Here is a 14564-nt window from a genome sequence, read left to right as displayed (position 1 = left end):
GAGACCTACATCTTTAGGCAGTCTCAGTCTCTTTCAAATGCTTTATGTTTGTATAGCCCTCTGAGCAACCTGAAAAGGTTTTGTTTATTGTTCGCTTTCTGTTCCTCACACTAGACTCCATTCCCTGACACAGTCCCTGGGTCTCCTCATCACTTCCTTCCCCAATGCTTGTACCTCTGCTTGACACATGCTAGGAGCTGAGCAAGCTCCTGCCTCATGGAGAAAGCGGCCCAGCTCAGCCAGTGAGCAATCTGGGCATAGTGTGGAGGCAAAGCTCACCCCAAAGGTCCCACTCTTCCCAGACTATCAGCTGCCTCCACTGTTGAGGTTTAGGCCAGGAGGTTACAAAAGCGTGGCTCGGAATTAGAAACCTATAAATCTAGACTATATGAGAGGAAAATCAGCAAGGCCAGCAGAGAGGGACACACATCTGTTTCTGATTATTCCATATAAAATATAATCTATGTCATAACGTCTGGAGACATAGTTCACTTTGCCTAATCATTTCTTCTTAAATTTTGTATGGGAATTGATGGCTTTTTTTCCCCTTTCAGCAAAAATTCTGCTTTAAGAGCACCAGGGAATTTGTTGTTTAAACACAGCCCAAAGGAGATCCTTCGGCGCAGCAAACAATCTCGGCTCGGTTTCGATTTTTATGTTTGTAAGCCGAATTTTCTGCTCTGTGAAGTTCTTTTTAATAGTCTTCCCTAAATGAATCCAGTTTCACAGCTAGCTGTGCTTCTCGAATAGGCCTTCCTCTTGGCTTTTCCTGTGCAGTCACATAAACTGCTAAACACCGTGTAAACACATCCTCAAGTCTAGGTTAAGCAGACACTCCTGCTAAAACCTGATGACACAAACCCTGAATATTGTCTTGCTAAGTCCTCTGCTCCCGGAGGTCTTCCTTTAATCCCCCTGCAAACGTGTGCTCTGTTTTGGTCATTTTTCTCAAATGTGACCAGATGCCTAGCAAGATGTAGCTTATCCTTGATTACAATCTGAGAGACCACGTAAGCGGTGCAGGCCTGGCAGTAGGAGACTGCTCACATTTGGGTGAGTCAGAGGGAAATGAATGAAGATGTTTAGGCCACAAGCCCCTTATCCCCTTTTTATTTGGTCTTTGCCCCTAGCCCAGGGAACAGCACCGCCTATGTTCAGTGTGGAGTTTCTATCAGTTAATCCCCTCTGGAAACATCCTCACAGATACACCCAAAAGCGTGCCTCAACCCTGCCCTATGCATTTTGTAATACGATCAAGTTGTCAGTCAACTAATTATCCCATGCTCCTCTTTTAAAGGCCTTTATCATTTGGAATCCATGGTTTTCTGGTGTCAGGAAATGCTGAAACCTGTCCACTTAGAGTGGTGTGGGAAGAGATGACACAAAGAAATGACATGATGCCTATCATGAGTCACACCAAGGATCCAAAGAAGGGAAGTCCTTACCGTATGTTTGCACATAAACTAATAAACCCACTTTCGTCCTGGATTTGGGATGCTCAGCCAATCAGTCTGTCCATGCTATCAATGCAGCCTTGAGATGGAAGGGAGGGTGCAAGGCCTGCTTTAGACGGTGCATCTCAGATGCCAGCCGGCATATTGCTGTTTACCTCTGCTTCTGAGGACTTCAGCGAATCCCTGGTGGCTGTGTTAGCAGTTTCCAAAACTTCCCTTTCTCCTAGGCAGGATTGACAATGGCAGCCAAGCTTAGTCCTAATCAGGAAATGAGACGGTACCAAGTGTTGGCCCAAAACTCAGTCTTTCCCTCTCACTGGCTATGATGGCCTGCACTGGACACCAGGGTGATCAGGTTGAAAGAAGAGTCCGTCAACACGTGCTGGCCTTAGGAAACCCTGCCTCTGGACAAGGAAGGGGCTGTGGAGACACAGTGACCAGAGCAGTGGGACAGTTTCTGACAGGGTTGGGTGTGGCGGCCTCCTCCGCACCTGTGTTTGGAGGCGGGATGAACACGGCCAAGTTCCTCCAAGATTCCTCGGTGTGTTGTTCTGCTCAGCCCTCTCCTCAACCACAGAGGGTGGGCATGTTATTCCTCTCTCGTCCTGAATCAGAGATCTAGGGAATGGGGCCAAGTGACTCATGAACACACAGATCTGAACAGCATTGCCTCAACTCAAGTCTGGTCTGGAAGACTGCACACCCTAGGGTCCCTCCATTTCCCAATCCCAAGGCTTCCATCTTGAAAAGAAACTGACAACAAACCATGACTTCTGACCGCAGCTAGTGTTTGCAGGGTGCTTGCTGCAAGTTGGGTGTCTGACTTACACATCCCGTTCGGGACCTGCAATAATCCTACACGGAATGGGCACTCTTTCATGACAAGACACCTGGTTCACTGAGTGGTTAGATGCTCGGCCGGGGCCATGTGGACTGTAGATCGTATTTCTGACCTTTGACCCTCCAGTAACTGTAGCCCTAAACTATATAGACTCACAGCCCAATATAGTAACTTCTGGGACTAACATCGCTCCTCACAGAGTTTCCTCTCGCTACTCAGTGGTCACCTCATAGCCTGCAAGAGCTCACTGTCTCCCCTCTTCCTCCTAAGGCTGGAACCCCCAGGCATAGATCTTCTGGGAGATAGATGGGCATAGAGCTTTAGGTGACTGACGGATGTCCATTCTGTGCTGGGACAATGGTCTCAGCGTCCCATGAGCTGTGGACCAGTGAGGCCCTGCTTTCCACATTCCAGGTCTGTAAGGTAAGGTCTCTGCTGATGGTGAAATCGGCTGGGTGACTGATTTATTGGATTCACTAGGCCTGCAGTGTTTCCACAGCACCAGACAGAGCAATGGAGGTCAGTAAATGCGTGTTTACAGAGATTTCCTCTGTTGTCACCCGGAGACAAGCGTAGGTTAAAAGAGAGTGCTTTTGCTTTCTTTTCATAGCTAGACTAGTCGGGCCTATCTACTACACAGCCTCCAACAAGGGCCTTCCCAGGGCTCAGTTTCCTTCTCAGGGAAGGGGAAACAACAATGTGCTCTCCAGGGTATTTGTTAGGCTTTGATAAAAAGGTGTCTGCTGCAAAGTAAGTCCTCAGCGGAGGAGGTGTTTCTCCCCGTGTTCTCCCCACACTCGCCCTCCATCACACGATGGCTATAAACAAAGTCTCTGTCATCCAGGCAGTACTCCCCGGGGCAGCTCCCCAATGGAGCCCTTGAAGATAGGATGCTGGCACTGAAGAGAGGACTCAGCAGTGAACACCTGCTTCTCTTCCGGGGAACCAGGGTTTGGTTTCCAACGCTCATACTGGAAGACTCACAGCCACCTACAGTCTCAACTTCAGGGGATTGAATGCCCTTTTCTGGCCCTTACAGGTGACCACATGCATGTACCTACCCCTACCCACCTTGGGAGGCAAAACTGAAGCTGATATTTGTTTCCTGGCCTAGTCCCTGACTTGCAGGTTGGTGTCAGTCAGGTTACCTAGCCCGCCCAAGCCTCAGGTTATTTATTTATTTAGTTAGTTAGTTTCATTGCTTTCTTTTTGAAGTGAAAATATTTGGTCTAAATGATTGCTGGTTTGGATCGGGAAGATCCTTCAAACACCCAAGTGCAGGCGCCCACAGAGCCCAGGGTCGTGCCTGCCTCCACCTCAGTTTAGCCCATGCTAACAGGTAACGCACTCCCTCCTCAGCTTTTCTTTACTTGAAACTGGAGGTAGAGAGAAAAAATTGCACTAAGCATTTTAGGTTTGTTTAAATAAAAAATAAGAAAAACCTCTTAAAAGTTAAATAGAAAAAAGGGGATGGGGGAATTTGGCTCACAGGTATTGAGAGAAAATCCAAATTCACTTATTACTTGTTTTGAGCTTTGTCTTACATGTTTGCTTTGTGTGTGATTGATCTGGTAGTTACATGAGTTAATTTGTCTCTTTGGTCTTTTTAACCCAATAGCGTCCCACAGTTTGACAGTGAACCTCACAGACGCTGTAAGCATCACATAGAACGGTACAAATTTTGTCTCATTCCATTTGTTGGCTGACTTGTTTTTGACAACCAAAGAATTTAATTTCTAACTTATTCCACATAAGGCGATGTCATATCTTTCCTCACATACATGCGCACATGTGCGATGCAGGACAAGATTATATACTTTGCAGAGAGCAGATTTTCACACGCCGGCTCCGGCATCACGCGTGTGCTCATCTTCAGGGCTTTCGACTCCCGGGACTGCACTGACCGTCAGTGCCAATGGGCAAGTTCCCATTTTTTTTCTGCTTACTTAACTAGAATTGGCTATCATCATGTAAAATTTTGGGGGATTTAATAAGCGAAGCTGTGCCAGGTGGTCTTAAATGACCTGTTATTGATTAACTGGGGAAGCCAATTATCTTCCGTATTTTTGCACTCATTTTGCTTCTAGAGGACTGGGTGGTTTCTGAGACCTTTAGACCCCAATCTGTAACACTGGAAGGTGTGGAGCCAGGAAGATTACAGAAACTGAACGAGGGAATATTTGGAGTTGTAAATGGCAGAATCAAGGAAGAAACTCCTGGATGAAGTCAGGAAGGGAAAACTAAGAATTATCTGAAGAATTCGGAAGGCGGGAGGCTATGTGTTAGGAAAAATCTTAAGATGAGCCTCTCTGCCCATGCAAAATAACTCAGATCAGACCAGATTAGGCCGAGTTAAAGATGCCCACATTTAATAAATGCAGCACTCCCAGGTGGCACTGGAGCATGGGGGTGGGGAAGAAAGAGGGGAGTCCATGTAAACCCCAAGACCATGTGTTCCTTTTTCCTGGCTTGAGCCTAAACAGCCTGCGGGAGGGGTCAGTATCTGGTGGGCTTTCCCAGAGGTCAAGTCTGGACCAAGGCAACTTCTGGGGGGAAGGGGAGGGAGTTTGAAACGGAGCATTCCACACCATTTGCGCCCCTAGGATGGATACCAGGGACTGGGGTGATGCTTCCAATCACTATGGCTTAGTAGTAGTAGTGTGTTTGCCTGACACATCCAGGACTCTGAGCTCTATTCCTACTCCCTCCCTGTCCCCCTCTTTCCTCTCCCCATGATTTGCTCTCTCATCAGGGATGACAAAGGGTGAATGAGCAGGTGTAGGCCAGCGCTAAGGACCTAGCATGTCCAAGGCCCTGAGTTTTATCCTACCGTTAGGAGAGAGATACATAAGAATAGAGAGACAAGAGTGCAATGGAAGTTCATTCATGAAATTCATGCAAGCATCTTGTGAATCCTTATCAACATCTGGGGGACCCTGTTTTTAACGCTTACTTTAGGAATAGAGAAGATGGGGGGCTGAAAAGATGCCTCAGTCAGTAAAATGTTTGTCACACAAACACGAGGACTTAAGTTTGGATCCCTAACACCCACATAAAAGCAGGGCATGGTGGTACACATCGGTAACTCAAGCATAGGGGTGGGGGAAAACAGAGGCAAGCAGGTCCCTAGAACTTGTCGGCCAACGGTCTAGTCAAATCAGTGAGCTCCATGTTTAGTGAGATATTCTATCTCAAAAAAGACAGTGGGAGAGATTGAGGAAGATACCTGATGGATCTCTGACCTCTCCATGCAAACAATACACATGTAACCACATACTCACACATGGACACAGTTGCACAAAACCCAGATATGGTTTAAGGAGTTTTTTCTGTATCTAGCTAGTATGTTGAAGTGTCTCCAAGTCACTAAAACTCCCTGAGAATTAGAAGGGTACAGTTATCCACTCAATTGACTCTCTCATCAAGAAATCAGTAAAATAGCCGGGTGGTGGTGGCGCACGCCTTTAATCCCAGCACTTGGGAGGCAGAGGCAGGCGGATCTCTGTGAGTTCGAGACCAGCCTGGTCTACAAGAGCTAGTTCCAGGACAGGCTCCAAAACCACAGAGAAACCCTGTCTCGAAAAACCAAAAAAACAATCAGTAAAATACTGGAACCCTTCAAAACGAAAGAAAACAAACAGCAAACCACGTGGAAGCCCACAGGGTGCTTCACCTTCCTACTGATGTACAACAGCGGACCACGTAGACGCTCACGAGGTACTTCACTCTTTTTTGATGCACTTACTTCAGTTTTTCCCATGTCTCTTCACCAAACTTCTCCGTCACAAGAGACTGCAGACAGGTGTTGATGAATCCATACTAGAACACAAAAGGAGAGAAAATTTGGAAAATGAAGCATGCCACCTTAGGCCTAGCTTTCCTGTGGGTATCTGCAGGTGGGTGTGGCCCTCGGGAGCTGACTGTGGCTTTTCTGCGGTTCTCTAGTCACTGAGTACTAGCTATCACCCTTTCCTGGTGGAGGAAAAACTGAGCAGCCAGAGGCTGGTAGAGTGCATACAGGGGTTGTGGGAGCTGGAGTTCCAATCTTACATCTTCAGAAGGTGGGGCCCCACTTTGAATAGGAAGTTTCTTTTGTTAGATGAAAGGTTCAAAGGTGTTAAATTGAACATTGGAAGACTAAGGGTACATACTTCACATCAGGTCCAAGAAATTACTAAAAGTACAAATTGTTTTTTCTTTATAAAAATGAACCTAGGGGCTGGAGAGATGGCTCAGAGGTTAAGAGCATCGACTATTCTTCCAAAGGTCCTGAGTTCAATTCCCAGCAACCACATGATGGCTCACATCATCTGTAATGAGATCTGGTGTCCTCTCCTGGCCTGTAGACAGAAAAATACATATATAATAAACAAATAAAGTCTTTAAAAAATGAATCTAGGAACAGAGGCCACCGCTCGCTGCTTACCATGATGTCCAGTGATGTGTCTCCAGGAGCAGGCTGCACACCCTGTGTCCTGGCTTGTTGAGTCTCTGGAAGCTGTCTTGCGGCCGTGGAGATAATTCCACAATGAAGTTAGAACTAGCCACGGCCTTCTGCTGAACCCTGCCCAAGGACTAAAAGGCTAGGCTGTTGCTGTTGGGAGCATCAGGACCTGCCACCTGCCACCCCAGCGGGGTGCACATCTCCTGAGCTAAGCTCTCAGGAGTTAAGTGTGAAGCCTGAAGCGTCCCCCTGAGTGTCAACACAGTAGCCTGGTGCCATGCTCTCCCCATGGAGGCTGTAGCCCATACAGCAGAGACTGGTAGAACTCCAGGAGGCTGGCCAGACGGCCTTGCCACTTGTGTGTGGCGAGTTGGGGGACTTGAAGGGAAAGAGAGCCACAGTCCTGCCACGCCCTCAAGACTCTGGTGACTGGTGACTCTTCCTGCTGGTTCTGCAGTGTGTGCCCTCCCTCCATAGAGGATGGCTGGTATCTTCCTCCCTCCCTCCCTCCTTCCCTCCCTCCCTCTTTCTTTTCTTCCTTCCTTCCTTCCTTCCTTTCTTTCTTTCTTCCTTCCTTCCTTCCAAGACAGGGTCTTTATGTAGCCTTGGCTGTCCTGGAACTCACTAGATTGACCAAGGTGGCCTTGATCTGCCTGTCTCCAGCCCTAAATCCTGAGATCAACGGTGTGCCTGGTTCATTCTGAGAAACAGACGCAGAAATTCCTGTCTGCTGTTTGACAGAGCCGCTTTGCACACAGCGTGTTTGAGGACTGAGGAGAATGGGGGCTCCCTGCAGCACCGCTGTTTCTGGATGCCAGGTCACAAGCGCATTCCCAGAACCCTGAACTTGGCTTCAAGAGGACCCCTGCATCCCTCAGGAAGGCGGCCTCTTACAGGAGAGTCTCTGCTGGGAGGCCTCTAATGAAACCCCTTTGGGTGACATCCAAGAAATGCCTGCCTGGACCAGCACTTGACCATGTAATGCTATCGATGTGGCGTCCCCTGGGGCCTGAAAACTTTCTTCTCCCACTGAACCACTGAATCACTGCTATATTGAGGGCTCAGGTAAGCTGTTGGCCCGAAGTCTACTTCCTGAGTGTCTCTTGGGGTTACAGATGAGAAATCCAGCCGCTAACCGGATCCCATGAGTGTTGCCTGAGGCTGTTCCAGTGGACCTGGTAACTGTGGCGCAAACACAAGAGGACGGATAAATAAATGCAATAAACTGAAGGAGGAGGGTGTGTTAGACCCTCCTGGACACACAGCATAGAGGTCCCTGGCAGCCACTCAAATGTGACATTCGGTTAAGACAGCGTCTCATGACCTTGGTCATGAGGAGGCCGCGCTGGTTCACTGACGTCTGTCCAGACAGACCCTGGAGCTCTCCTGAAGACAACTGGCCATGGGTCTCGGGAGCTCCAGCCTGGCAAGGGGTGGGTACCCCTCACATTCTCCTCTCCAGAGCCCCCTCCCACACAGCTGCAGCTTCCCTGAGAAAGCTTTCCTGGCATCCCCATCGTTGACTTCCTCCGGCTCCTTGATCCCCTCTCTTCACTCTCGCCATCCACTCTACAGAGAGGCCAGACTCTCAGGGACACCAGGACCCCGGGAAGCCCCTCCTCACTACAAAATAGTGATTTTGCAGATTTGCAAAAGATCGGTGAGTCCGAGCTGCTCCTATGTAGAGGGGACATGTGGTCCTGAGAAACCGCCTCCAGAGTAGACGACTTCCATAATTACGCTCCCCAGACCCTTCCCACCACGTTCAGCTGACAGCTCTTTCGGCCCTGCCAAATGGGCTTGCTCTGGCTCCCCGTTATAGCCCACGCCCCCCACTCTGTTTCTTCAAACATACAAATACTCACACTTCACAATAAGTAAATGGTTTTCTTAAAAAAAAAAAAACCCTCCCCCTTTCTTTTTCATGAAGCAGATGGCGGGTCTCAGGAACTTGGTGGGAATTAGGCTTTCTGATTTTCTAATAATTTTCAGCATCTCGCACAAAAAGCACAAGCTCATTTTCATTCTGATGTTAAGTACCATATGGCCCATCATCCGTGGAACGTGGCAGCTTCATAACCAGAGTAATGTGGAAGGGAGGAGCTTCCTTACGAGGCCAGTGTGTATGAGCCAATCGGACTCCAGGGCAACTGCCATTTGATAATAATATTGTATATGGCAGAGGCCTAATTATCCCTCTTTTATGGTATGTGTTAATTTTCTCTGCCAGTTTCCCTAATTACAACTGCCACCCAAAGGACGACTCTTTGTAAATACTCCGTAAACATTTGAAAAGACAGACAGCGTGTGCACGAAGAAAGCCGTGCCCGGGTTGTGGAGCTGTCGAGATTAGCTGACATTTCATGTGTTTGTCAATTGCTCAAGCAGCCAAGAAGGACTTGTTACTGTATGGAAAGAGCCCTTCCTTTCCCATGACATCATGGGCGTCCTGTATATTCTGGGACAGTTTTTTTTTTTTTTTTTATGGTTGCCTTTTGTTACTCTGAAGTGAACTGTCCTGCGAATTCTGGCAAATGTATATGCCAGCATTATTCAGACCCAGATATGAGTGTCTCTATTGTCAAGCAAATTCCCTTGGTGCCCCGTCTCTGCCAGCTGGTCCCCAGCTTTCCACTGCTCTCTTCCCTGGACTTGGGATGGTTTTGCTTGCTCTCAAACTCCACACGCACCGGGTCATAAAGCACGCCTTCCTTCTGCTGTGTCTGCCATTTTGACATTTGCCCTCTTCCCGGTACACTCGAATCAGACATTATCCTTTCTTTTAAGCGGACATTTATAAACACAGCTTCGTCAGGTGCACTTCTGGTAAGATGAACGCTGACCCAGCACGACAATCTTACTGTTCTGTGCAAGGAGAAACTTTCATTGTTCATAGGACAGCGGGGAAAGGCAAGATACCACACACTCAAGTAAACTTTAGCTATTGTTTAACAATATAAATTAGAAGTATGTATCAGGGGCGAGGATCAGCTCAAAAACCCCGCCCTCAGCTGGTTTTGTTGAGTGTTTTGCATGTGCATTTGGCTAGCTTTGTGTGCTTCTTGATCTCCCCTGGCGTGGCTAACACCTCAAGGTGGCTTGGGTGGGGATGCCTAGGCTGAAGGTATATCTGGGGTTAAAGCCAGAGTTTCAAGTCAGGCACCGTGGGGCTGGCTGGTGGCCCTAGTTAGTTGGGAGATTGTTTTACAATAGACCAGGCAATGGAACAAGAACCTGTCTCAAAACCGAACACTGTTATGTCAGAAGATTGGTGTGAATGGCGCTTGTAATCTCGCCACTAGGATTGGCTGAGGCAGGGGGATGGGGAACTCAAGTCAGGAAGACCCTGTCTCAAAACAAATGAATGAAAACCAACAAACCAAAGGGCTCCAAATTTCTTTCAGTTCTATTTCCAAAGTTATTAATTCAGCATTCAAAACCCAGGGGAACCAATACCGGCAGACCAAGCAGTCTGTTTCCTTAAATGCCCACAGTCACAGGGTGCTTTAGACTGGCCACACCAGCTGTGGAAATCATCGGTTTTTTGGGGGTTTTTTTGTTTTTTTTTTTTTTTCTGCACCCCCGCACTGCACCTGGCACCGCGCACTCGGCTTGGTTTAGGATAAATCACACAACACTGCCGGGTTTGCTCCAGTGGATATGAGCAACGTCCTTCGGGTCTGCCTAGTTCCCTTTCCTCCCTACAACGACCTTGTAAAGTTGGTCCTCTAATTAACACACACACCCCGAAAGATGAAAACAGGGTAGAAGAGAAGTCAGAGGCTTTCTTGAGGCTGCCACGCTAGCGGGGGCTCAAAGCTGGAACTGCCCCCCTTTCTTTTGCAGTAAAAGCTTAGGGAATCAGGTGATGTCCCCTTCTCTAGCAAAGTCAGCTATCGGGTCTTATTGGTCCGGTTTCCCTCTTCTAACAAAGAAAGATGGGCGTTTCGATTTGCATGTGGACCAAGGCTTGGGTTTCAGCACCTAGCCCTTTCATTTCACATCAGAGTCTTCGCTTGGGACCCAGGAAACCAGCGAGAACGATGGCTTTTTACAGTGAGGCCCCCCACTCACGAACCCAGATCGCCTCCCTGCGGACTCGCGCCCACACTACCCGGATCTCGCTTCCTCTCTTCGGTTTGCCTTTTATTTTCAGCCAGCGGCGGACCGGGAATTGTTGGGCGTGGAGCGCCACCATGTGGCCAAAGTCGTGCACCCAGACAGATACTTAAGAGGGATGCGGGGTGTGAGGTTGGCTCCAGCTACACAGCCTTGATCACCAACCTAAACTGGGACTAGTATCTTCTCCAGGCCACCGTCCTGTAACTGCAGTGCTCCGCACAGAAACAGGCTTGGGAAGTGGTGATAAATCTAAATGTACCGTGACGTGCAGGGGCTCATTTAAGACCAACTTCAGCTTCCTTTAAGTTTAATTGAATCTGATTCACTTGATAAAGTAAAAGCCACCTGCAAAACAGATAACCCAACTGTCACGTTGCAGACAACTGACTGTCGCTTAGATACGGGTGCTTTGAAAGCCCGGAAAATGTTAGCCGCAATACTGACCATTCCCACTGTGCCCCAGCCGCTGCCGTGAGGACCCAGGCACCATCCAGACTTGATTCTGCATCAGGAGCTGGGACCCCGGAGCAGCCCTCCGCAGACACGTGACTTTGGAGAGCCCTCTTTCACCACAAGTTGGTACCCTGTCTTCCTGAAAGTGGTTTTCTTATTTGGTTCTTCCTTCAGCGATGCTTAGAACATTCTTGGAAGTTTTATTTCACTACTGTTCAAGTGTGTGGCAAAAATTAATAGCCTAGGCGATAATTAATCCAGCTTCATTATAGCCAGTTAATGATATGGACAGGCCTTGCACTTAGATAAGCAATGATCACTTAATTATCACCTTAACGCTCTAAGTTAGAAGTGTTAAACCACATATGCGAGGTGCACTGTCTTTCAAGCGCCGTTACAGCACAGGAAGTCTGGGTCCAGCCTGGGTCTGACATCAGGCTGAAGATGATGAGGATGTCAATGATGACAGTGAGGCAGGATGGTGGCACACACCTTTAATCTTGGGACGTGGGACACGGAGGCAAGACCTCTGAATTCTAGGCCAGCCCAGCCTACATACTGGGTTCTAGACCTGCCAGAGCTACATAAGGAAACTGTCTTTAAAATGGGGGAGAGGGGCTGGAAAGAGGGCTCCACTCGCTGTTCTCCCAGAGGACCCAGGTTTTATTCCCAGTAGCTATATCAGGTGTCTCACAACTACTGATATCTCCAGGCCCAGGGGACCCGGTGTCCTCTGCCTCCCTGGGCACCTGCACATTCATGGCACACATAAGTTCATGTATCTATAAATGAATATGTATAAATGAATGCATTTTTATTTTATTTTATTTTATTTTGAGACAGTGGTTTTCCTTGTAGCCCTGGGTGTCCTGGAACTCACTCTGTAGACTAGGTTGGCCTTGAACTTGGAGATCTTCCTGCCTCTGCCTCCCAAGTGCTGGGATTAAATGCATTGCCATCACAGCCAAGTATGAATACATATTTTTAATTAACAAATAAAATAATAATAACAGCTAAGCATAATGATAATCTAAGCATTTAGGATGTAGCAATAATGATGATGATAAAACATAATTATACTAGATTCACATTTGAGACGAATAAGGCCTTATGTGTCCTCAAGATCCCCCCCCCCCCCCCCCCCCCCCCCCCCCCCCCCCCCCCCCCCCCCCCCCCCCCCCCCCCCCCCCCCCCCCCCCCCCCCCCCCCCCCCCCCCGCTAACTGGTTGCTGCTCACACATCCCGCTTACATCCATCTCGTTCTGCTCCAGGGTTCCCCTGCAGTCAGTGTTTGACATCTCTGCTTGTTCTGTAACATCTCATGAATGAACTGAAGCCCTGAGCCCCCTCAAACGAGCCAAACCTCCTCCAGCATGATACAGCCTTGGTCTGAATCCCTCTCTAGCCCCCAAACCCTTCACAAGTTGTTGCCTCTTGTTGTCCGGGGAGTGTCTGTGTGAGTGAGCATCCATCCACTCAGGTTAGGTCCCTGTGAATACAACCAAGAGGACCCCTGCTGGCGGGATGGAGCGCCGCGCCTGCTGGGAGTGCCTGCGAACTGACTGTAGAGCTGAAGAGAAACTTGGCAAGGTCCTCAGAATCTTTCCCCGCTAGCCTCTTCTGCCTAAGAAAGACTTTCCTGTGACAAAACTTGGGTGACATCAAGGACCTTCTGCAGAGCTTGCTGCCATCCTTCTGGCACTTCACACTTCAGTGCAATCTTGTCATCAATGTCCGTCCCGCCCACTGAATTAAAGCCAGGCAGGCCTCTATTCATATTATAATCCCAGACGCAGGATAGAGCGCTGCTCAGTATTCTGGGCCAAATGACAAATAAATCGACAAAGACACAGTGCCCTTTGCCCCACCCAAGAGAATATCCATCATATGCTGGCATCTTGTGTGGCATGGAATCTATTCATTGTCAATTCTGGCTGGAGGCAGATAGCCACTGGGGAAGCAGGCTAAACCACATACACACACACACACACACACACACACACGCACGCACACACACACACACACACACGCACGCACGCACGCACGCGCGCGCGGGGGCACCATAGAGAGATCCAGCCCAGGGGTTCCATCTGGCCATATTTGGCAATGGTGAACACCATGATCCCAGGAGGAGAAAGATCAAACAGGATGGAGAAACTGAGGAGGCCAGGTCAAGCAGGAGCAGACAGGAGGCCTGAGAATGCCTCCTGAGGATGGACAGTTCAGACTGATTACCACAACATCCTGGAGACTTGCCACCTCTTCCTCCAGCTCCTGCAACTTCTCAGGAGGCTGTGTCACCTCCTCCCTCCCACCTCAGCCCCAACCCATGGTCGAATGCTTTATCTCCATGTGATCAACTCTCTTTGAACTTCACCTCCTCTCCATGGCTGCCTGTTAAAAAAAAAAAAAAAAAAAAAAAACGCCCTTCCATCAGGAGCATCTCTTGGTTGTGCACTCCTTCCCCACACTTCTGATGGGCTGTTCTTTGAATACTTGTTCCCTGACACAACATGCCCCTCTGGAACTGTCTGCTGGAGCCTAAATCCATCTTTCAGGACTCCAGGCACCCACAGAACCTCTCCCTCCCCAAGCCTAGGCTACATAAACTCTCTATATTTATAAATTTCCTGTGCAGGCAGAGACCCTGGATGAAGCAACAGGATCTTGACTGTTTAACCCAGGTTCATGCTGATCTCTCCTTTGGATCGCCAGCTGCTGAAGAAAAGGAACTGTGTCTTTATTCTACATAGTGGCTGCTTAATAAAGACCCCATGGAAGGCCCACCACTCTTCTTCTTTGCAGAATGGAACCGCCATATTCCTCCCCTTGGGGATTCTGTATAGCTGGAGTCCTCCTGAAACTGGAAGCCATCTGGCAAGACAGAATCGACTCGTAACATAGGGTAGGAGGCAAAGGGATCTGGGACTAGCAGCTCTTCCAGAATGAGCTCGTCACTGAGCTATCAGAATCAAGTGTCAGTGGTGATCAAGTCGAGTTCATAAGGACTAGAATACCTTGTGGTTCTGAATAGGTACAGTTGAAAATGAATGGCCTCCCAAAGATGCTCACCCAACCCCAGAACCTGTGAGCATGACCTTGCCTGGCAAAAGTGATTCTGATATTTTATTAAATTAAAGACCTTGAGATAAATCAAGTATCCTGAATTGCCCAAATAGGAGAGACTGATATTATTGCAAATTTCCTTATAAAAGAGAGGCAGGGATCCAAATGAGCAGTCAGAGCTCTG

General features: G+C 48.4%; 1 protein-coding gene across 1 annotated transcript in view; it reads right to left on the bottom strand.

Annotated features, from left to right (window-relative positions):
- The window catches only part of LOC126507598 (guanylate cyclase soluble subunit beta-2-like), a 58652-nt gene extending 51913 nt beyond the window's left edge, over positions 1 to 6739 (bottom strand). The window contains exons 1-2 of the mRNA XM_050152161.1: positions 6722 to 6739; positions 6041 to 6114 (exon numbers count right to left, since the gene is read on the bottom strand). Coding sequence (XP_050008118.1) covers positions 6041 to 6114; positions 6722 to 6724 — 77 coding nt within the window. The 5' untranslated portion in view covers positions 6725 to 6739. The remainder of the gene's footprint in view (positions 1 to 6040; positions 6115 to 6721) is intronic.
- Positions 6740 to 14564: the final 7825 nt, after the last annotated feature.

The sequence above is a fragment of the Alexandromys fortis genome, unplaced genomic scaffold (assembly GCF_014885135.2).
Source record: "Alexandromys fortis isolate MF-2015 unplaced genomic scaffold, M_Fortis_MF-2015_v1.1 scaffold_75, whole genome shotgun sequence".
Classification (NCBI taxonomy): Eukaryota; Metazoa; Chordata; class Mammalia; order Rodentia; family Cricetidae; genus Alexandromys; species Alexandromys fortis.
Note: the sequence above shows the minus strand (reverse complement) of the source record. Positions and strands in the feature narration are given on the sequence as shown.